At 48.2% G+C, this 22561-nt stretch overlaps 2 protein-coding genes across 4 annotated transcripts; one reads left to right on the top strand and one right to left on the bottom strand.

The window, feature by feature from the left end:
* Nucleotides 1–22: 22 nt before the first annotated feature.
* On the bottom strand, nucleotides 23–4092 carry LOC120389183 (claudin-1-like). Its single transcript, XM_039511540.1, has 2 exons — nucleotides 4074–4092; nucleotides 23–1670 (listed from the first exon to the last, which is right to left on the bottom strand). The coding sequence occupies exon 2, from the start codon at nucleotides 1396–1398 to the stop codon at nucleotides 799–801; it is 600 nt and encodes a 199-aa protein (XP_039367474.1). The 5' UTR covers nucleotides 1399–1670; nucleotides 4074–4092; the 3' UTR covers nucleotides 23–798.
* CEP85 (centrosomal protein 85) lies at nucleotides 3148–22539 on the top strand. 3 transcript variants are annotated; one of them, XR_005590794.1, is made up of 15 exons: nucleotides 3148–3253; nucleotides 5500–5572; nucleotides 6593–6745; nucleotides 9747–10465; nucleotides 11929–12062; nucleotides 12908–13025; nucleotides 13456–13641; nucleotides 15874–16026; nucleotides 16276–16430; nucleotides 17048–17168; nucleotides 17647–17697; nucleotides 17788–17895; nucleotides 18851–19076; nucleotides 19664–20125; nucleotides 21256–22539. XR_005590794.1 is itself a non-coding variant. In XM_039511526.1 (14 exons), the coding sequence occupies exons 2-14, from the start codon at nucleotides 5518–5520 to the stop codon at nucleotides 19825–19827; spliced, it is 2343 nt and encodes a 780-aa protein (XP_039367460.1). In that variant the 5' UTR covers nucleotides 3148–3253; nucleotides 5500–5517; the 3' UTR covers nucleotides 19828–22539. The 3 variants fall into 3 exon arrangements, 2 of the variants coding, with proteins under 2 accessions (XP_039367460.1, XP_039367461.1); XM_039511526.1 differs by having other exon boundaries at nucleotides 19664–22539; XM_039511527.1 differs by lacking the exon at nucleotides 3148–3253 and adding an exon at nucleotides 3687–3760 and having other exon boundaries at nucleotides 19664–22539.
* The last annotated feature ends 22 nt before the right edge of the window (nucleotides 22540–22561 follow it).

Genomic DNA, 22561 nt, shown 5'->3' with positions numbered 1-22561 from the left:
GAGATGACCTCAACGAGAGGGACTGTGCCAGGGTACTCTGGAGGTGGGTGATGTCATCGTGAGCTGTGTTATCTGAGCACTTCCATGGCCCCAGATTGGAGAGCAGAGCCCCATAGCCCAGGGAGAGCAGCTGAGCACTGCTGGCTTCTGCCTGAGGGCCAGAAGTATTTGCATGTCTCCTTCCTACCATCCCACCCCTATCAAATTTGTGCTTAGAGAGTCCCGACTCCGCTGCCAGCTGTGCTCCTCCCTTATCGATGTGCCTCAGCTGGATCACCTCTGGGCCAGCCTCCACTGCCAGTTCTCCACCCCAGGGCTGCCCTCATGATGCTGCCCCCTGTGACACAGCTGGAAGCATGCACTCCCTTTCTGTTGCACCCTCCCTCAGCCCCTTCCCCTGGGTTGGGGGTGGGGCAGTTTTCAAGTAGCATCAGGGAGACAAACCTACAGGCTGGTAAAACCACAAAGCTGGCAGGGCCCCTGAGACACTTCATTAGGGAAACGATCATCAGCCCATCTTTAAAATTGGCTTGATTGTGTGTGTTGGGGGGGGCGGGGGGTGATTTTCCCTGCCTGGCCGGCCCGTACATCCCTGTTACCAGCAATGCCAGCCCTGCGGGGTTGAAGATGCGCAGCTTGATCCTAGCGCAGTAAAGTAAAGGCACAGTCATGCTCAAGCAGCTACAGCAGGAGACCCACGTGGACTCAGTGCACAAGGAAAAGACAGTTGTAATCCCCCAGAGAAGAGTCCCCAACTCCCTCAGTTTCCTCTCCCAGCGCTAGCCTGGGAGCCCCTCCTCAGTAATCCACCTCATAAGGAGCAGCCACATTCCCTGGGCTGCTTTCCTCCTTCCTTGGGAAATTGACGGCCAGGCAGATCCCAGCCAAGATCTCAGCTACTCCGCCGCTCCAGCCAAGGTAGAGACAGGTCCCAAGCTGGAACTTGTCCCCAGCAGGGGTCTGAGGGTTGGCCATGTTCTCTAGGACTTTGTAAGCCATGTAGGATGTGGCACATAGATACATGGCTCCAGAGAGAACCAGCAGGAGTCCAGCAGTTCCCGTAAGCTTGGGGTTGGGCGGGTCTGTCCACCAGCGAACCCCCACATGGGCTAGAGAGTAGCTCAGGACCCCTGTAAGCACTGAGATGACAGTGAGTGCTCTCAGCATCTGCATGGGCCAGGAGATGGCAGTCTCCTGGGGGATGGCTTGGCACACGCTGCCCGGCACGCTGATCACCTCCACGCAGCTTTCCCACAGCCCGTCACTGAAGGAAACGTCCCGCGGGAAGCCGGGCCGCCTGGAGAATTCTCTCCACTGCGGGGTCACCGTGGCTGCCAGCAGCAAGACCCAGCCCATGGGCGCCACCACCAGTCCAAGCACCATGGAGCCAGTTGCCATGGTCTGATGAGAAAGGGCCCTGGTCTCTTCGCTTCTTCAAGGGGACTCCCTCGGGCTGGGATACAGAGTCAGGCAGAGACGCTGTGCAATCGGGAAGGCGTTTTCTGGAGTGCGCCCAGCCCGGAGCGGAAAGAGGAAAGTCGTCGCTCGTCTCCAGGGCGCTCTCAGGCCGGGCTGGAGGCTGCTGGAGCCCAGGTGAAGCTGTTGGTTATGGTTCTACTGTCCGCATCACCTTGACTTTGTAAATCCTCTGTCGCGAACACATTTCCCTCCTAACATTTCAAGCCTGTTGATTAAATGTTAAGTGACCCCCCATTCCCACGCCCCCTGGTTACACATTAATGTTGCCCCTCGTTCTGCTCTGGGCCTAGTGCGTGGCCAGACATAACGAAAGGCTCTAATCATTAATATGCACGAGGAAGGGCCCCAGTGAGCAATGCTCTATTGACCTCCACCGGGGTAACTGCGCGGAGAGCGACTTCAGTTTATGCTGCTTGGATCGCGTCAGCCCCAACATGCCGCCTCTGACTGTACCAGGGATGAACTTGGCCCAATAGCTTCGTGAAGGGCAAAGAGGTTGGAGGATTGGGGTGGGGGAAGGGTGTGAGAGAGAAGCAGAGAGGGGTGATGAACGCCAGCATTTGTGTTGTGCAAGAGGGCACGTGTCTGGGTGGAGGACGGGTCTAGGAGAAGGGGTGTGTGGAAAGGGGACCTGGGAGAGATTGGGTGGTGGGACAGGGGAGTTGGGTGTGTCGGGTTGGCTGGGAGTGTACAGGAAGGGGAGCTCTGGAAGACTGAAGAACGTCACAGGAGGGGAGACTAGAATCGCTGTGCAGGTGTCAGTGAATTGGCAGCTGCAGGCTCCAGGTTCTCATTGCCACAGAAATGTGCCTTATTAAAGATGCCGGGTGGCTCCATCCTGTGCACTGTGCTGTACACAATGTACTGCACACACTGCACTTTACACTGTATCTAGGCAGTGGTCTAACATCCTTCCGCAGCTACCCCAGCATGAACCTAGTGTAACTCCAGAGAGGTCATGGCCATTACTGTAGATTTCCCCCGCCCATGACAGAAGTTGGGCCAGTGCAACAGAAACTGAATCAGCCCAAGTGGGTTCCAGGCCTGGCTCTGCTATGGACCTTTTCCTCCTGCTCTGCTCTTCTAGCCTCATGTATTTAAAGGAGCAAGGTGCCAATGTTGGTCTTCCCAAGTGTCCTTATTTCTACTTCTCAAACGTTGCCAGGTGTGGGAAGGCTGCTGAGCAGAGGGCAGCATTCCCCCCGCCCCCCCACTGGTGCTCTGTGGTATAAACAGTAGCTCTAAACCTCCAGAACAGCTTTGGCATCTTTCTCACAGCTGGTAGCTGAAAATGCTTAGAGCTTTCCTCCACTCCCTGTACAGGTTTGCTTGGTAGAAATACTTTGCCCTGCTATAGCCCCTTTTGGCCAGCAGCACCTGCATAGGTTACAAAAAGGACCCTCTGGCCAAATTATCCAACTTTTCTGTTTCTTGAACATGACAGTGGGAGAAGGGGCAGGGGCGGGCTAGCGGTAGGCCCCGCCTCCTTTCCTTACGGGTCGCTGTGGCAGACATTTCTCCCTGATGCGCTGCCGTTATTCCGCGCCCCCAGCGGGAAGGCGGAGCTCATGTATCTTGGGCGGGGAGCAGATCCTGCGGGCCAATGGCGAGGGGGTGGGAGGGCACGAGGCGGACCCGACGCTCCGGATAGGCTCGGCGCGGCGTGGGGGGCGTGGCTAGCTAGCCTGGTGCCCACGCCCCCGGCGCGGCTGTAACGGTCGCCGACGCGTCAGCGCCGCGAGACTGGGGGAGTTCGAGAGCCGAGCGGAGCCAGGTGAGGGGGCGGGTAAACTCCCTCTGTCCCCCCCCCCCTCGCCCCGTCCGCCCGGGCATGGCCTCCCCAGGGGCCGGTCCGCCCTCGGGGGGCGCAGCCTGACCCCTCCCCTCGACCCTGCCCCTGGATACACCCCCGGGGGCTGGAGCCCCGATCCCCGCCGCTCTCCCCGGGGACTAACCCCCCCACATTGCCCCCCGACCCGTCCCTCCCCCCCCACGCGCCACAGGTCCCGGGGTCCCCAGCCACCCCTGCGCCTTCATCCTGGGGCACCCCCCAGCCCTGCCCCTCAGCCCCCCCCTGCGCGAGGTGCTGCCATCCGGTCCCGGCTCTGCCCCCCCCCCCGCTCGGGGGTGAATCCGCTCACCCCGGTTCCTGCCCGCCCCGATGCGTGACACGGGCTGGCCGGGAGAGCTGGGCTGGCAGCTCCAGGCCGGCGGCTGAAAGCCGTAGCAGCCGCGCGGCCCCCGCGCGGGGTTGGGGCGAGACGTGCTGAGGGATTTTAAGGTTGTTTCCATCGCTTCGTATCTCCTGCGCGCTTCAGCATGAGGCAGGACCCGGGCTGGGTGCTGCTGGGCCTGAGGGCTGCTAGAGACTGGCCTGATGTCAGTCCGCTGCATTAAATAACCGAAAACCGTAGTCAAAACACGTAACTGGAGCCCTACCGAATTCACAACCATGAAAAAGCGAGTCACAGATGTGAAATCAGACTCTCTCTGTGAAATTGGAGGGGAGGGGCAGGGCTGGGGTGCCCCAGCTGGGGCTCCTACCATGTCTCCAGCTACTAATCCCCTCCGGGCTAGGGAGGGGTGGGACTTACTCTTCCCCTGCACAGCCACTTCTGGGTACCTGGCCTGGGTAGCAGCCCCAGGGCTTCCTGCAGCTGCAGGAGATTGCCAGAGGTAGAGATAGGTCTGATCTCCCCTGTGCTGCTAGGAGTGCCCTGCAGCTGGGGGAGATTCCCTGAGGGGGGTCTGATCACCCACCCCTCTCCAAGCTGTGCAGGGAAAGAGCAAGTCTTGTCCCTCCCCAGCATGGCCCAATATACAGCTAGGAGCCCCCAGCTGGGGTGTTCCCAGCAGCACAGAGGAGATCAGACCCACCTCCATCTCTGGGAGCTGGCTGCAGGAAGCTCTGGGGCTGCTGACAGCGCAGAAGTGAGGGTAGCAATCCCATAGACCCTCCCCCCCATACCCCTCTCACACTCAACAGATTTGCGACCCCTCCATGACCCCCTTTCTGGTCAGGATCCTCATGATTACAACAGGAAGTATCAGTTGTAGAAAGGATGAAATTGACTAATTTTCAAAGCCTATGACTGTGAAATTGACCGGAATGGACCTTGAATTTGGTAGAGCCATACACATAATTCATTAACCTGAGTTAACCACCAAGTTTTGTTTCTCTTTGGTCAGAATGGAACTCCACTTCTCTTTTCTTCTCTCCATATCTCATTGTATTCCCTACTGTCTCACCATGTGACTGGTGCCAAATCATTATCTCTTTGTTTTCAAAATAGAAATATTTTCCATGAGGACTTTGGATAGCAAAATTTACTTTTAAAGTAGTGCCTGCAAGGACTGGATAATAGGGAGTTACTATTTCACAGGGTTGAAGGAACTGAGAGCTTGAATTTGATAATGAAGAAGTTTGCAAGTGCTAGATATTATAGTCATATTCTGGGCAGGAGATTCATGTGTTTGAGATGATTTCATATACAATAAAGTCAACCAAAGCTCTGGATAGAGCAATGATCATAGCTGATGGTGTAACATCACTTATGACCGACCAGATTTCTGGGTGTAGCTGCATAAAGCAATCTTCAGGGGGGCAGAAATGAACTGGCTAAGTGCTGAGGTTTGTAAAAGGAAATTTTGAATCATTATAGATATAGAACGAATACCTAGATACTATGGTGGCTGATGCCCTATAAATAACCAAGATCGTATAACATGTGGCCAGGTTTTATGCTGAACACTTTAAGAGTGTTACAAACCAGAACATTTTCCATTTCTGAAAAGTGTGTTAAGCCAGAATAATTGCACTTCTTGAAGTGTTAACTGCTGTTCTATAGTGCAGAAGTAGTGGAAAGGAGGTGAAACGCTATTAAAGAGAAATGTTTCCTTTAGCGAAGAGTAGCTGTAGTATTTGTGTCAGTGTAGGATTTGTATACTTGCTTGGCCAGTGGCAAAAATGGATTGGATTGTGCTGGTTTAAAATACGGTTCTATTTCTTTAATTTTATAGTTGACTGGAATAGCTGTGATGGCCACCCTTGAGAAATGCCCAGACCTGAGGTTCCAGCAGACCAGTCCAACAGGTTTGAATTATGAATTGTTTTCCTTAAAAGTCATACTCCTGCCATATCCTGGTATGAGATTCCTTATGAAACCCAGGAGGTGGCTTATTTACCAAAAGCTTTTTATGAAAAATAAAATCTTAAAACATTTATTTGATCTGTTAATATCCTGTGCCTGCAAAACAATTGCATGAGTGCCCGGGGACAGATAGTCACTTACACATACACCAACCTCTCTTAAAATCCAGCAAAGGGAGAGTTCATAGCATGATAATATTGCAATGCATCTTTACCATCACCAGTATTATCTCTGTACTTCTGTATGCAAACACTGTCACTCTGCCGCCTCTTCAGTGTGGGAGCACATGCATAGTGATACCAGTGAGAGATGCATTGCATTCTTATCTTCCATAGTGGTGTCCTTTCGTCTCTTGCTGACTTGGTTTAGGTCCTCTGTGCCTATTGCTAGAAGATTTGCCATAAGGAAAGAGATTTCACAAGCAGCAATATTTCAGAGGAATCAAACAAAGAACAATTCATATCCATACAGTAAGGAAATGTGTGAATACAGCTTAATGCTGATTCTCAAGCAATTGACTTGCTGATCATTCTGGAGAGATCCACTTCTTCTGTTTTTTAATGAATTTAAATTAAACTGGAAGAACGATTTTGTAACCAAAAGTTCCAACTCCATTTGATAAATTAAATTGGCTTGTTGGTAAAATTAATTTCTAATATTTCCTCTGTTCACCCCAGCAGGGGCAAGGATAAGGATGGGTTTAACAAGTCTCTTCCCTTTGCAGTCTCCTATAAATAAATCTGAAACTTTATTTCTTTGAAATCAGCTGCAAAGTCATCTTGTTCATTTATTACCTTTCAGTCTCCTTCACTGGCAAATATCTCTGAGCAGGTGGAACAGGCTGGGGATATTTTCCCCTCAGTGTAGAAACTAAAGGTTGATCTTTGGAGAACACTCTCTCGGTGTAATACTGATAGGTAGTGCTCTGAATAATCTATACCCACAGTGTGACTCTTTTCCAGACTCTAATACAGGTCAAAAGCGCTGTTCTTTGGAGACCGACTGGAAAACCCCAACTCTGTCTGTGAAGTTCCAGAGTCGCTTTGGTCACTGTTCAAGTATGGCTGACAGTGGGGATACAGCAATCGGGACCTCCTGCTCAGACAGCACAGAGGGTGAGTCTGAATGTCTGATCCTTACAGTAACACTACAGAATTTTTTCTAGTTCTTCTTACAACATAAACCAAGCATCAAGAACCTCCCGATACAGAAACAGCCCTAGCATATGAAATGGAGGGGAAGATGACACATTCTGCAGTGAGAATATTATACACTTTCACACTTAGCCATTAGTTTTGTAACCTAAAATGTAAACAAATGTAAACTGGTTGAGACTCATCATCTTATCTAAAGCTTGAAAGGGTGATTAGCCAAACTGCTTTTTGATTTCTAGCTTCAACTGTAGTTACAAGTTTGTCAATTAAAATGACTTTTGATAGAGGTAGATTAATAATCTTGAAGATGCACAAGGATTCTGAGCACCTTGAGCTGTTGACCGTCAGCCTCTGCTTCATATTAATATACTTTCCAATAGAAAGCGTGTGAGGATCTCACTCTCCACAATATGCTGGACAAAACTATTGCCTCAATATTCGTCTTTACCTGTATCTTGTAAGAATTATGGTCAGTTTATTAAAATGGATAGAGACTGGTATATTTTGGCTCTTGAGCTGCAAACAGAACAAGGGAATTTTTGTGTAATAGTTCTCAGTAATATCTAGACTTGACTATTTTGATTGTGTAGTGGTCACTTTTCATATTGCATCCAGTCCTAACTAGGGGATTGTTAGCTTGGAGTTCTCCTTGCAGCACAAGGCTTCCCAAGAAGGCCATGACTTTAAGAGCATGGGGAACTGACATTGATATCAATGGGGCAATAATCATGTTTCTGCTTTTTAATGGGGGAGAGAAACTGTTGTCATTGACTTTTAACTATGGGTGGATCCACTTTTTGTCCTTCTGTTGTTTGAATTCAGGCTTCTACACTTCCACAGCATCATGTTGGCTTTTTCAATTGTATGCAAGTAATGTACTCTACAGCAATACAGGAAACTGCATCTTCCCTCGTGCTAGATGAGACAAACTCTTGTGTGTGTGGTCTGAGGCAGTAGTGAGGCTTGCGTAGGACAGTGGTTCTCAACCGGGGTTACGCAGAGCTCTTCCAGGAGGTACATCAACGCATCTAGATCTTTGCCTAGTTTTATAACAGGCTACATAAAAAGCACTAGTGAAGTCAGTACAAATTAAAATGTCATACAGACAGAATGAGAAAGTCAGCAATTTGTCAGTAATAGTGTGCTGTGATACATTTGTATTTTGATGTCTGAGTTTGTTAGCAAGTAGTTTTTTAAGTGGAGGTGAAGCTTGGGGTATGCGAGACAAATCAGACTCCTGGAAGGGGTGCAAGAGCCTGGAAAGGTTGAGAACCACTGGTGTAGGAAGGACACTGCTTGTTAACCCGAAGCTTCTTTCAGACACAAATAAGGAGGGTTTACTTGTATTGCTCTTTAGAAGGAACACGTCTTGTTCACTTTCCCATTCTTCCTCAGGTGTATGGTACCATTTGAAACTTGCCATATTTTCTAACAACACAAGAATCAAGATCAAGGTGCTCTTAAATAATTTTTTCAGAGTATTGTATGCCTGCACCTTGAGGTTCCCCATCTAGTTTTTCTCAGCACAAGAAAATTTCCAGTTGCACTCAAAGTGGAGTGGTGTTGTCGATAACACCACAAACATACAGCAAGACAATGTCCCTTCTCCGAAGAGCTCAGATTGAGCTTGCTATACTGATAGTTAGTAGAATCATATTTTGACTTTTAAAATCAGCGCACCTGTTATAACATGCCACTGACTGTGGTGACCATTCCCACGCTTCAAGGGACTGATTCATTCCCAGTGGAGTCCACTGCTAGTGGCTAGAACGCAATAGCTCCTGACCATGATGCTGCAATCTAAGTTTAGGAGACTTAAGAGAAGAAATCGGCACTGACTCTCCTTGGTCTGTTTGAAACGTGTATTCTTGTCTATTTGGAGGGCTGTTTCCTCTTTGAAGGAGTCATAGGTGGAGCTGATAACTGCAGGGATTTCCCCCCACACCCCCCGTTTGTTAATATTGAGAGATGATGTTCCTTCATATTAACATCTTTTATGTAGCTTGTGACATTTGACAGGGTCCTGCATAGTTCCTCATTCCAGTTACTTTAAAATTGTGACTTCATTCCTTCTCATAGCAACACTCTGATGTTAAAAACATGTGGGAATGCGAGCTCGCTGTCCCAAAGCTGGGCTGGAGAAATAGCACATCGGGATGGGCTTTATGCCAATGCATTGAGAAAACAGGCTAGCCCGAGGAAACGTGACATTGGTGCCCAAATATATGAGGAAGGGGAAAAATCAACACATTGGAAAAGAAGGTGCTTCAGTGTTTGCCCAGTTGAGCTCCTGTTGTTGCTCTATTGAAACCTGAGAGTTACTAAGAATAACTTCAGACTTCCATGCAGTCAGGTTTGGTAGCTGCGTGAGATGACGGATCTGCACTTGGTCTCATTTCCTGTGACTGTGGGACAGAGCCATTAGTTTGAGTTCTAGGAACGGCTGGTTTTGTTGCCATGTTCCAGGGGAGTTCTAAGGTCAAGGGCTCTGTGCTGTGTGTTGCAGCTTATCATGGGCTTAGCAAAGGCTCCTATTGCTTTTGGTGACAGTGCAGAGTCGCTGTGCTGTGGGACGAGCAGAATGTAACCAAGGTCTCAGTTTTCAGTTCTTGAGTAAGTTTCAGCCTTTTTACTCAATTTCAGGATTTATTTCTAAGTGACTAGACAGATACATTTATCAATAAGGTTTGATTAAAGAATTTTAATGCCAAAATGTAATGATCTAGGATGAATGATAGTAGTTGTTGCCCTTTTGCAGTTTACTCTGGCAGATAAATATCATGGGGCTCCTGGAACTTTTAATAAAGGAAAAAACAAATGTGCTCTTGTCCTGCTACTGTGTATGATCTCCCCCAGCCCCTCGACCGTAGGAAATGTTCCTAGTAGGATAAGAAAAGGTGGCAATTGTCTTGTAATTGAAAAGTGTTGCTTTAATTCTAACTCTCTGAAATTCTTCCTCTAGAATTTTGCAATTCCAGTAGCAGTTCCTCGTTTCAGCCCATCAAAACCCAAGTGACCATCCCTACAGCCCATGTCATGCCTTCTACGTTGGGTACTTCACCCTCCATGCTCTACGCAACAGGTGAGCCAAGCTCTTTGCAGAATGCACCAGTTTCATCCAAACCAGCCGTCCCAAGACCGTCCACTGAAAATGGAGGGCTGACAAGAAGTGGAGATTTTACTGCTGTGAAATCCTCTCAAGTGGATCTCTTGCATCTCTACGGGACTTCCGGGGAAAATGGTTTTGAGCAGTCCTGGTTTCCTATTTCTGATCATCTGAGAGCGGAAGACACGCGAAAATTTGACACGCCTGCCGTTGAGCCGACCCTTAATCAGTCTGTTTTGCTGGATACGCTGTACGCTGACCCGGCCCACAAGTTCCAGGATCCAAGCTTGGTTTCCACTTACAAAGGAAAGGAGCCTTACAAAGTGCTGCCGGAGACTAAACCAGCAACAGGGGCCAGTGAAGCCTGTGAGCCACGAACCGGTACTTGGCCCACTGGGAGCAGACTGATGCCATTAGGGTTTCAGCCCAATAACGTCTTTTCGAAACCAATGGTGGCTCAGTCTCAGGTGTGGAGGCAGGAGCCTTGCACTTTGCATCCACATCAGAGGGCCTGTGAACTCAGTGCTTGGAGGCAGCAGCTGGACAACATACGGTTGCAAGTAGAACAGATGCAGGTAGAAAAAGATCCACTTACAAAAAACCCTTTGAAATCACTTTCTCCTTCCCTCTCCACCTCTCTCGGAGTTATATGTAATGTAACCACAATTCCTGACTAATGCAGTAATGGGTGGGGGGAGTCTTGTGCTTCTATTACACATTTTTATACAAATGATCTCAAAACTATCTCTCTATACATGTCATTCCTCACATCACTGAAATGTGGCAACCATGTAACACAGGAGTGGGGAACCTTTTTTTCTATCAGGGGCCACTGACCCACAGAAAAAATGAGTGGCGGGTCACACACAGCCCTGTTGGGGAATATGGAGGGTTGGGGCTCCCGCAGTGGGCAAGCCAGCGCTCGAGGATCCAGCCCAGGGAGGGCACAGAGGCTTGGGGCTTCCTCTAGGTTCCTGGGTGGGGCCATAAAGGAGGGGTTCAGGGTGCAGGAGGGGGCTCCAGGCAGGGGGCAAGAGGTTTGGAGTGCGGGCTGGGGCAGGGGTTTGGGGTGCAGGTCTGGGAGGAAGTTGGGGTGCAGGAGGGGGTTCCGACCTGGGGCAGGGGGTTCTGGGTGCAGACTCCGGCCGGGTGGTGCTTACCTCAGGCGGCTCCTGGTCGGTGGTGCAGTGAGGCTAAGGCAGGTTCCTTGCCTGCTGGGGCTAGGGATCTCTGCATGGTGCCTGCTGCCCTCAGGCACCTCCCCTGCAGCTCCCAATGGCCATGGTTCCTGGCCAATGGGAGCTGCAGAGCCGGCGCTGGTGGCAGCGTGCAGAGCTTCCCTGATTGTCCCTGCTCCCAGGGGCCACAGGGACATGCCGGGAGCTGTGTGAAGCCGACTGGACTTCTGGCAACCCAGCGAGCCAGTGCTTGCGGCTCCAGCCCTGCAGGGGGGCACCGCAACTCAAGGCTTCGGGCCTGCGGCGCGGAGACTTGCTGCCGGCCGGATGAAATGAAGCAACAGGCCGGATGCGGCCTGTGGGCCGTGATCTGTAGCATTTCTGTGTTACGTTAGAACAGTTTAAATCAGGTGGTGATTACCCTTTCCGATGGGAAGTGCAGGGGAAACGTATGCAGATAGAAGGTGGTGGTTATCAGTATTTCAACTAGCAGACTAACCTCACTCCGTATCTAGGCTTATGGAACAATTTTAAGTAGATTTTTATGAAAATATCAGTCTTTCACTGGAGGGGAGCCATTTGTTTAGTGAGCAGTTGGTGGGTAGCAATATTAGAAACTAATGGCTTCCAGTGACACAGCACAGTGGTCTAAAATTATTCAATCAACTCATTGCCTGAGCTCAGCCAAAATTACTTGTTCCCGGAGCCCAGACACAGGCTGAAATAGCTCCGTACTAGATGAACTTTCTGCGTGCTCACATGCCAGATGAGCACACAGGGTACAAAATAGCCCCAGCTATGTTGCAGTTACCTTCTGTGAAACCTAACCCTCTCGTTCCTTCTCTCTCTCCCTTTTCCAGTTACAGAATGGAGCTGCTTGCCACCAACCTTCAATGTATGCTACCTCACTGCACTCCACTGATCCAGCCCAATGGGTCAGTATCCTGAACACCAGTGAGAATTTACTTAAGGAAAAAGAGATCCTCATTGACAGGTAGGAGGTATTTCAGGAGAGAGCAGTAAGGGGGGGAAAAAAAAGAACTGTGTTATCCTGTGGGTTTTTACTGACACTAACAAATAACATAGTAATTGTAAGAAAACATTTGAAGAAATGCCCTTTTCTTCCATGAGATTTCAGAACGATTCCCATGGAAGTGAGACAGGTGATTCCTTAGCAGCAGTGGCTAACTTAGAGGATCTGCAAAGGATTTTTAAAAACGGCGTTTGTGCTTTTTCCCTGCTTTGTGATGGAGAAAGAAGAGCTAAAAGATGTTAAAATGTGTTCTCCTGTTTGTTTACATGAGAAACATTTGAAATGCCAAGGCTGATCTTCCTAGTTTTGCTGGAGGGACCTCTATGGGATCTCAGGGATGTTTATTTTGGGCTGGTGAGTCTTTAACAAATCTCTCCTTTCTCCAGAGTGCTTATTGACTATTGATGTCAGGTGCTAACACACATGAAGTTTTAAACATTTGGACTAAAAATCCCTACCCAGGTCATTTGCTCAGCTTGACTCTTCTGACGTGTGCAATTTCACCAGTAAATTCTCCAGTCACCATAGAAACTTGCAGGGCAGACAAGACTCGGATTTTTAATGTGAAAAACAAGCATGTTTTTGACAAAAACGCTTTCAAGTCTTTAAAAATTGCTGTTCCTTTGCCGGCTATTTTTAAGCTGTGTAGTTGTGGTTTTTGTCATGATGGAGGGCCCTGACTGAGGAGATGTGTTTTTTGACTGTACTGGGTTTACATAGCTGGCAGAGTGCATTGTCCTCTCGGCTAGGGCAACACCTATGGGGTATGTTTGAGAAGGACGTATTGTCTGATCTGATTTTTGCAGGCAGAGGCAGCACATCTCCCAGTTGGAGCAGAAAGTGCGGGAGAGTGAGCTGCAGGTTCACAGTGCTCTTCTGAGCTGTACTCCCCCCTATGGAGATATTTGCATGTTGAGAATGCAGGTAAGTAGGAACAGCAAGAAGTCGGTTGAAAATAGCATGCGCTAAACCCACTTGCTGCAGGGTGCTTGTTTTAGCAGGTTATTTCTGCATAGGAGGGGTGGGCAAGGTAACAGTCCATTCCAGATGTGTGTTCTGGTGCCAATTCATCTGGGTTTTCCTATGGTCTTGACATTTGGAGCCTTTGATTTCTGAACAAACCGCAGTGGTCATGCTACTAATGCCGGTGGCCAACAGCACCAGCCAAGCAGTGTGCGAGCTGATTTTGCAGGTGCATAAGAGGTGCTGTAAAGATCCTCGGGAGCTGTGAAGGGTGGATAATACATCAGCGTTGTAACCGCTGTTCTGGAGCATAGGGTCTGTTATGTTTAACCGGGGGGTTTAGTGGACAATGGGACCCCTTACGCTGGTTGCTGGGTGTCTTTGTTGGCAGGAGCTGCAGCGGGAGAACTCGTTCCTGCGAGCACAGTTTACTGAGAAGACTGAATCCCTCAGTAAGGAAAAGATTGAACTGGAGAAGAAGCTGGCTGCTTCAGAGGTGGATGCGAAACTGATTCGGGAGACGCTGAAGGAGACTGTGCAGAAGCATGTGGAGGAATTGAAGAAACAAGAAGAGAGGGTATGACTGTCGGTGCTCTAGAACTGTGGCAATGCCTTTTTTTTTCCTTTTTGTCCTCAAGGGGGGTGTTGGCTCAGTGACTGGCGTTGGCCCGAGGAGCCATTCCTGGCACCACCACCTGTTTGGAGCCATTGGGCCCGCTCTCTTCTCTCACAGCCCCCAAGCAAAGAGAAACCTCAGCCACTATCAGGCTGTAGGCGGGAGCAAGGGTTTGGCTACACTTGCAGCTGTGCAGTGCTGGGAGTTAAAGCTGCCTTCGTACAGCTGTGTAGGGAAAGCGCTGCAGTGTGGCCACACTGACAGCTACCAGCGCTGGAAGTTGCATTATGAAGTGCAGTTGGAAGTGGTGGATTATGGGCAGCTATCCCAGTGTTCAAGTGGCTGCAAGGTGCCTTTCAAAAGAGGGGGGTGGGGTGGAGTGTGACAGGGAGCGTGGGGGAGACAGAGAGAGTGGATTTTTGGAGCTGACACTGTCAGCTCCCTGCCTTGCAAGTTCTAATGACTTGAAGATACACAGCACCAACCTTCAATCATTTTAAAAGTTTTGACCCCTTCCCCCACCCCTCTCTCATTCACTAATTGCAAATAGCCTTCAGACCAGATAAGCAGCTGCTCCAAAACGGACCCCCCTCTCCCCCCTTCTGGGCTGCTTCTCTCCTCAAGCAAACACTAGCTGTGGACATTCATCCCCCTGCCTGCCTCATTCACAGCAAACAGGAGCTGTGTTTGTCTTTTAGATAAGCAGCTCCGGGAGCCCCGAGTTCACAACAAAACAAAGAGAGGCATCACAACAAAACAAAGAGTGTTATCTTTACTTAAAAGCATTATGGGAAGGTTCCGGAGGTCAGTTACAATGTAGTAAGATTAATCACTGTTTACACTGGCAGCGCTGTTCTCTTTATTCCTCTTGTCAAGGTGGAGTACAGCCAGTGCTGTAGCCAGGGAGATACAGCGCTGTATGTGCCTTGCCAGTGTGGACGGGGAGTAAGTTACGGCGCTGGTGGTGGCTTTACAGCGCTGTAACTCTCAAGTGTAGCCAAGCCCCAAGTTGCTTTCAAAAGGAAGCAAAGAAACATCTGGAGTGACCTTTCTTTTGCCCCTTAATTTTCTTCATTGTGTATCACTGTATCATCAGTGACTTGTCTAGACCCCCTCTTAATTATAATTAGCAAATCAATATAATTAAGGCTTCATTGTGAAGGAGAATTTAAGGGTTAGTACAAGAAATAGGTTGGACTCCCTCTTTTGACATAAAAGTCCTTCCCCTGCTCTAGGTAAAGTCTGACTTATGGATCCACGTTTGTCTCACATGGATCACGCTCGGCACTTAAACACGCTGAAACGATCTATTCAATGGGGAATGATTCTTGGCTTAATTAATAAAATGTTGTGTTTTGAGGCTAAACCGTTACTTATTTTTCTTGTGCATTCTGGAATATAAATGTCACCCCCTGAGTAGAACTGCCTGGTCCACTCTTGCCTTGTCCTCTTCTCTTGTTCTTCTCAGCCCTATTCGTCCTTGTTCCCCGTAAATGTAGTGATCCTATTTAAAAACAAATGATACATAAATCTGCAGTTTGTGGGGGGTGGGTTTAGGCGAGCCCAATAGCTTTCCTAAAGTGGGGAACTTTCCTACGTTGTTGCGTTAGAGGTTTGTTCAGTCAAAGTGGCATTTCGGGTTCCTCTGATTATTTGACGAGAACTCAGAGGACAGGAGCACCCACACATTGCGACACTAAGATCCTTGTATGCAACTTGCTAAGAGTCTGAGGGCTGTTAAATTGTGTGTGTGTGTCTAAAGCCAAGCAATGTGATGTCATTAATTTATTTTTATATTTCAAAATTTTAACTATATTTTTAATTATGTGCAGCATTGTGTGTGTGTGAGGCACTTGATAACTTTTAAATTCCAAGCGTATTTGCTCATCCTTTCTTTGAGTACAGAAACTGTTCCTTGTTTGGGTTCACCAGCAGTAAAAACCTGCAATTACAGAGAGTGGCTTAGGAGCTCATGTGCTGACCAGATAACTAGCATATAACGTCCAATGGATGAAGTTCACTTTCAGATAACAGTGAAAAGAAAAGCTGCTGTGATGCGGCAATTTGATGTCTTGGTGATGGGTGCTGCAAAAATGCTTCGATAGACAAGCTAGAGAGAGAGAGACACACACACATACACACATGGAAATTATAACATAAGCAAATCAAACTTTCAATTGTCTCTTCATGCAGATAAAGGGAAGAGACAAACATATTAACAGTCTGAAAAAGAAATGCCAAAAGGAGTCTGAGCAAAACCGGGAGAGACAGCAGAGAATTGAGACCCTGGAGCGCTACCTGGCTGATCTGCCAACACTAGAGGATCATCAGAAACAGAATCAGCAGGTAAAATGATATCCTCTGTATAGTGCTGAGTTTGAGGCATTAGCCTGGATGCCACGATTTACTGCTGCCGATTATCCATACACTAGGCTAGTAGAATTGCAATCTGTCCTTCTGAAAGAGAGAGGTTCTGAGCTATGGCTGTAAATTGCCACATCGATAGTAGAAATCCCTGTCAACTACTAGGCCTACTGCGGCACATGGCAAAGGATCTCTAGACTTGTTAGTTCTGAGCAGTGTTCTCTGTTCCAGTTAAAGGAATCGGAACTGAAGAGTTCTGCTCTGCGGGAAACCGTGACGGCGCTGAAAAGAGAGCTCGGAGATGTCCGGGCTGCCTGCAGAGAGCAGGAGATGCAGCTAGAAACACAAAAACGCAAAGAACTGGAGTTGCTTTCCACTGTGCACAGGTAAAGCCCCAAAGATGAAGGCGAGCCTGACTTCTGCCTAGTAGCGAAGGCCGGTAGCTCTAGAATCCTGAGCACGGAGAACAGAGAAGTGGAATACGCTAGAGCGCATCTTTCTGCTGCAGCGTAGTTCTGAACGGGGCTTGTATTGAGTCTGGATATTGTGCTCGAATGTAAATTCTAGATAAAATTGAATGACCATAACTTGTGGCTGTTCCAAAATGGAGGTATGGCTCAGGGAAATGCATGACACCTTTCTGCTCCAGGTCTTCATAGGCTACTGGAGCTATATGAAACCAACTTGTGGACTCGGACCAGTTCCCACTCGATGTGTGTCTATATCACACATGCTACAATTGAGCATCCCATTGTGACAGCCTCAGCAAAGAGGGCAATGGTTGACTGGGTCATGGAGGCCGATCGCCCCCCTCCATTCCTTAGAAGTAAATCACCTCAGATCACATGGAGGAACATTGACAGGGCAGTGGAAAAAGCTTTTCCCGTCTGTATCTGTTCTGTGGCAGAGTTTCTCCTATTGTCTCTTTTAAAAGAGAACCACTGCCACATTATGTTGAAATTTCTTATATTTGCTGGTTCATTTGATGAGCTGTTTATCTCAGCTTGCAGGATAGGGTGCAGCAGTGTGTGAAGAGTGCAGGCAGAGGGTCACCTGTCCAGGAGGTGGAGAAACAGAAATCAGAAAATGATTCTCTGCAGAAAGACTGTGATTGTCTCAGGAAGGTAACTGAATATACAACTCAGATTTCTCTCCTTCCTTGGACTGTTCCACATCAGGCATTAAAACAGGGGTTCAAGTTTAACATTCAAACTCTTATCATGTACTTTACACGTGCTATGCGCTAGTAGTTCTCAGCATGCCAAGCCTGGAGGGGTCTGATAGCCATTCTTGGTGTGAATACTATCCAATTCTGTAGTAGTCACTTAAACATCAAAGCGATGAGAAACTGAAGAATCCAGAAAAGGAAGGAGGTGGGGAGGGGGAACCCCAAGAATGCAGCTTCTCCAGTCTTAGTACATAATTGCTATTCCTACTAGCACCTTCCACTAGGGAATCTCAAAGCACTTTACAAACCAGGCTGTAATTTAAAGTGATTAAAAACTGGTTTGTAGCTATTCGATCAAAGGAAGAATCCCAAGTGGTATTACTGAGTACGTTTGGCCATGTTCAGCTCTTAAATGCATCTGCTTTTGATTTCAGATTGTGGACAAACAGCAGAAGAAGATGGAGCAGTTGTCTTCACGAATAAAGGTGAGAAGTGTGACTGCTGAAGGTCTGGGAACTCTGGAGCATCGATTATAAGATATGTTGAACTAACTTCTCTCCCTGGGTCTGCTCCAGAGCCTGGAAGAACAGGTGTCTCAGGAAGAGGGGACAAGTCAGGCTCTGAAGGAGGAGGCAACGCGAAGAGAAAACGCACTGCAGCAGCTACGCACGGCCGTGAAAGAGGTCAGAATTGGAGTTTGTGTATGAACACAGTAGCTGAATGAACAATGAACCGTCTTGTAGGACGTGCAGTTGCTGGTTCCTCCTTCACTGCATCTTGTCAGAGTCTGCTAGCTGCCCTGACAGTGCTCTAGAAAGGGGTTCCCTTGTCTCTATTTTAGAACCACGAGTTCTCTTTTTCATCCATCTCTCCACCCAGTTGTTGCTTTTGTAATGCCTGAGATCTGGCTGTGCCCGGTGCCCATGCAGCAGCTTGTCTCCCCAACTCCCAGCTTAGTGTGGATTGTGATTGTAGTTACTGATGTGGCCACCAGGGTGCAGTAAAGAAGCCTTATTCACCATAGCTATATACCAGTGCTTCATAAGCCCTGTGTGAAAGATTCTAGGTTGAATTCCAGCTGATGTCTTAAAGTGACCCAAGTACTGAGTGTGTCTCCTGAAGGAGAATTCACCCTGCATCAAGTTGGGCAAAGAGAAGGGGGAAAGAGCACAGGCATCTGTTGGAAGCCACTGCATTATTATCCAGACTTAGGGTGCCAGGGAGCTAGTGGAATAAGGCGCTTTCTGTCCTGTTGATTTTTATAGTCTTCCCTTTTGAGAGAAGCTGGCTCCGATTTAAAAAAAAAACCTGGGGTTTGTGGTGTTTGGGCCCAAAATTTGACCTTTAAACTGTTCGAGTTGGGTTTGAATCCAGAGGGATTCTTAATATAAACCCACCCTTCTGGTCTCCACCACCAAGTATCTACACTGCTAAAAGTATATACCCCTGCTGGCAAGACACACAGTTCCAATGCTGTGAAAAGAAAACCTCCTGATTCAGAGAGCAGTGTCTGTACAGTACCCAAACATATAAATGCAACGATGGTCTGTAACACCTGCTCCACGCTGAGGGGCCATTAGAATCAGATGGCTTAGCTGACTAGTTAGGACTTAGCTAACGTTACTTCTGTTTGTTCAGCTTTCAGTGCAGAACCAGGATCTGATTGAGAAGAATTTGACCCTACAGGAGCACCTCCAGCAGGTAGAGATGAACCAACCGCTTCCTGCCGGGACAGCACACCTCGCCCATGAGTTACATAGTGAACTGGCCAGCTGCCTACAGGATTTGCAGTCTGTCTACAGCATTGTGACTCAAAGAGCACAGGGCAAGGATCCCAACCTTTCCCTGCTCCTGGGCATTCACTGTAAGTACACGAGGGAGTGATGGAATCTCCGAGTGTGCGGGGGGGCCTTTGGTTCATGCACTGGGTGGAATAGAATAATTTGTTTATATCCGTGGTCCCCAAACGTTTTTTTCAGGGTCACGCTCCCCCTTTCCACCTGAGCTGGGGCAGGAAGCAGGGCTGGGAGCGGAGTTCTGGCTAGGGCAGGGGTCAAGGCAGAATAGGGCTGGGTGGTGCTCCCTCCCCGTCCCCAGGCTGAGCCCGCCTGCCGCCCCTCCTCCCTCCACACGCACCACCCGAACATTTCTCCATGCCCCCCGGGGGAGGGGGCACCCTACAGTTTGGGGACATCTGGTTTATACTGTAGATAGAATGTTCTCCTCCTGGGTTTAAGTCTGAAAAGCCAGCCTGCCTCTCTGCTCTGTCGTTCTATTCAGATCTCTGATTCACAGGCTTTAAAGATTTGAATTCCCTGTATGTATCTGTTGGGTGTTAACTAATGCCATGTACTGTGGATAATTTGTCTGGTGTAAAGTGATGTATTCACTGATGCCTGACTCCTGTTCAGAACTGTGTGTCTGATGTGATTTCATTCTCTAACTATACAGCTGTGCAATCTTCAGTTAAGGAGAAGGATGACTTGCTGAACCCAGACGTGTTTGCAAAGAAACTGATGGAGGTGAAACAGCTTCACAAAGAGATCGAGGACTTACGGACTGCAATATCTGACAGATATGCACAGGATATGGGTGACAACTGCATCACACAGTGATGGATAAGCTCTCCCCAGGATAGCATAGGAACAACTGGAAATGAACACTTGAAAACCTGAGATTAGAGCCCATGTAATGGAAAAAACTATCAAGCACCTTATCTCAATTCCAAGGTACCAAGATGCTGGTGCTTATCCACAAGAGGAAGTCAGGGATTCTGATGCCAAGGTCATTTAGATGCTGATTGCCTAACTGGAACTATTTAGGATCTTTGGTGTTCATCAGACTTTGCAGCAACTTGGATCCTTTGGAAGGTGTTATGTTGGATTTGGTGCAGTCGCTGATTCGATCTGGTGGGTGAGTTACTAGTTATCTTCCAAGTATGTCAAATACTGAACATGGAAACACAAGGATTCAAACTGACATGAAAAGGAAGCGGATGCCATGGCCTCTGTCCTTTCTGGTAAATAAACAATCCAAGCAGATTCCTTCTGAATATTCTGGCCTTACTGATTGCACAAAAGTGTTCAGAGGAAGTCTGTGGAGTTCATAGACAAGCTGCTATGCCAGTAGCACTGTTCAATTGTACCTAGAAGTACAGTGTTACAGGCTTATCTGCAACAACCATGTATATGGTTCTGGCCCGGATAAACAGTGTGTGGTCATTCGGGTAACCAGGTTTGCATTGCTCAGGTATAGGCAACTGATGTCTTTCAGTAGCCAACAGGCTGGAAAAAAGGTGATGCTAAAACTGGGTTCTGAAAATGCTAGTCTTGATGAGGCCTTAGGATTTTATCCCTTTAACGATGCTCTGAATGTGGACTGCTACTGAAGTGCCTTAATCCTCTAGAGAAATTTCCTGCCTACGTAACTTCATCCATGCATCTGCTGGTGGGGTGGGGGAACTAGGCTTTCTCCTCGCTGCCTTTATAGCCATAAGCCAATCCTGCAGCAGCCTTGGGCATTCGTACACTCTGCCTGGCAGGACAGCTCACTGCAAGCAGCAGAGAGCCTTTGCAGGCCTGCAACTGTGTTCTTGCACAAACACTTGCTGCCTCCCTGTAGATGTTCAGTGGGAGAAATGACAATCCGACGTTCAGCATCATTGCATGGGGTAGCCTCAATGTGCTGCTGTCTGGGATGTGAACAGGGTTTCCCCAAAAGTCCTGCAGGGTGGTGACGCCCTTATATGTCTACAGTGCAGTCACAGGGAGCCATTGCTGCTCCCGTAGACACACCCGCTAGATTAAAGCTAGCTCAGGACCTAGCGGTGAAATTGCAGCAGGGTACGCTCGAGCCGCGAGTAATTACCCAGCATTCCGTGTGTGCACGTGCAGCCTGCACGGTGGCAGCTTTACTGCTCCAGTTCCTGAACTAACTAGATCAAAGCTTGCTTGGTTTTGTGTATGTGAGCTGCAGCCGCACCCTGTGAGTGTAGTGATGTCAAAATAAGCAAATGAAAATTCTTTTCCATTATCTTTTGTCAGCTCTCAGCCTTAGGGGTGACTCTAAACGTCTGCTTAGTTGGAAAAGCACCAAGAGGCTAATGATGAAACCCGCTGGCTGGTTCAGAAGCTAAGAAGTCAGGTCAGTCAGATGCAAACCCTGCTGACACATGTTAACGTTTGGCTGGTGTAGGTTTCCATCCTTCTTTTGGTGCTGATCCCCAGTTCTGTGAAGATGCTGTTCCTGGTGCTTTTTTGTCAGACTTCATTGAAACCAATAAAATCTATTTTTGAAATCTGGCCAGCACAGTGTTTGTTCTGGAAACCACCTGGCTAATATGCTACCCATGGCTAAAATCAGAAGGTATCTGATGGGTGGCTTGTTAGCTGGTATATTCCCTGCCGTGTAGCTACTCTGTCCTTCCTGGAGCATCTGGTGTGATGCCTGGTGGTGTAACATGGATCATTGTTATAATCACGGCCTCTCTCCACAGGTGCTGCCTCCAGCCAGCTCCCTTGCTGAGTCACTTAGACAGTGGGCCAAGATAATTCCTTGAGTCAGTTGCCCAGACTATTGAGAAATAGTATGGGCACGACAGGGCCAGCAGCACCAAACATGAATGTTGCTGGGTAACTGGAAACCTTGGTGACGATGTTGTTTTCCAGAGCTGCTGTTAGCCTGCCAGGGAACCTGCATTTAGCACCTGACTTCTAAAGCAACCTCACCCACCTTTCCATTTATACCCACAAAACACATGCAGGGAGGAAGAGAGGAGATAGCTACGTGTCCCCAGCGGCACCCACAGAATGATGGGTGCAAAACCAGAGTCTAGGTCTTAAGAAATGAAGAAGGGTTAAGAAATGAAACCCTTGTGTATTTAAGCTGATACAGAGCAGGGCACTGCATTTCTGTCCTTGGGGAAAGAGGTGATAGGCTCCTATGTGTCATGGCGCTCGGGTAGCATATTACTGTGCCTGTGAGAGAGAGAACGAGCTTCATTTTAATCCTTTTGCAAAGGTTTGTATTTAAAAAAAAAAAAGTTCTTTGCACACCTTGTTATTAAAGTAACTTCGGTTATAGCAGGTATCCACCAGCTTTGGTGGCTAGAGCGCCCAAGACCCAGGTATCCAAAATAACCATGTACCGTGGTTAGTCTCATTGCTTACGCAGGACGTGTTTAAACAGTTGACTTCTGCCTGGGGCCTGGTGTTTCCTTGTACAGTTAAGCACAGGTATATTTATATGAATATTTGTCTTATGCAGTTGTTTGTACTGACTATTTTGATTATAAAATAAAGCTGCTTTGTTCCTGTTGTGCAGAGCAATTCGGTGTATGGCTTTCCTTCT

This window comes from Mauremys reevesii, linkage group 23, assembly GCF_016161935.1.
Source record: "Mauremys reevesii isolate NIE-2019 linkage group 23, ASM1616193v1, whole genome shotgun sequence".
Taxonomy (NCBI): domain Eukaryota; kingdom Metazoa; phylum Chordata; order Testudines; family Geoemydidae; genus Mauremys; species Mauremys reevesii.
The sequence above is the reverse complement of the archived record's forward strand: the minus strand, read 5'-3'. Positions and strand labels throughout refer to the sequence as shown.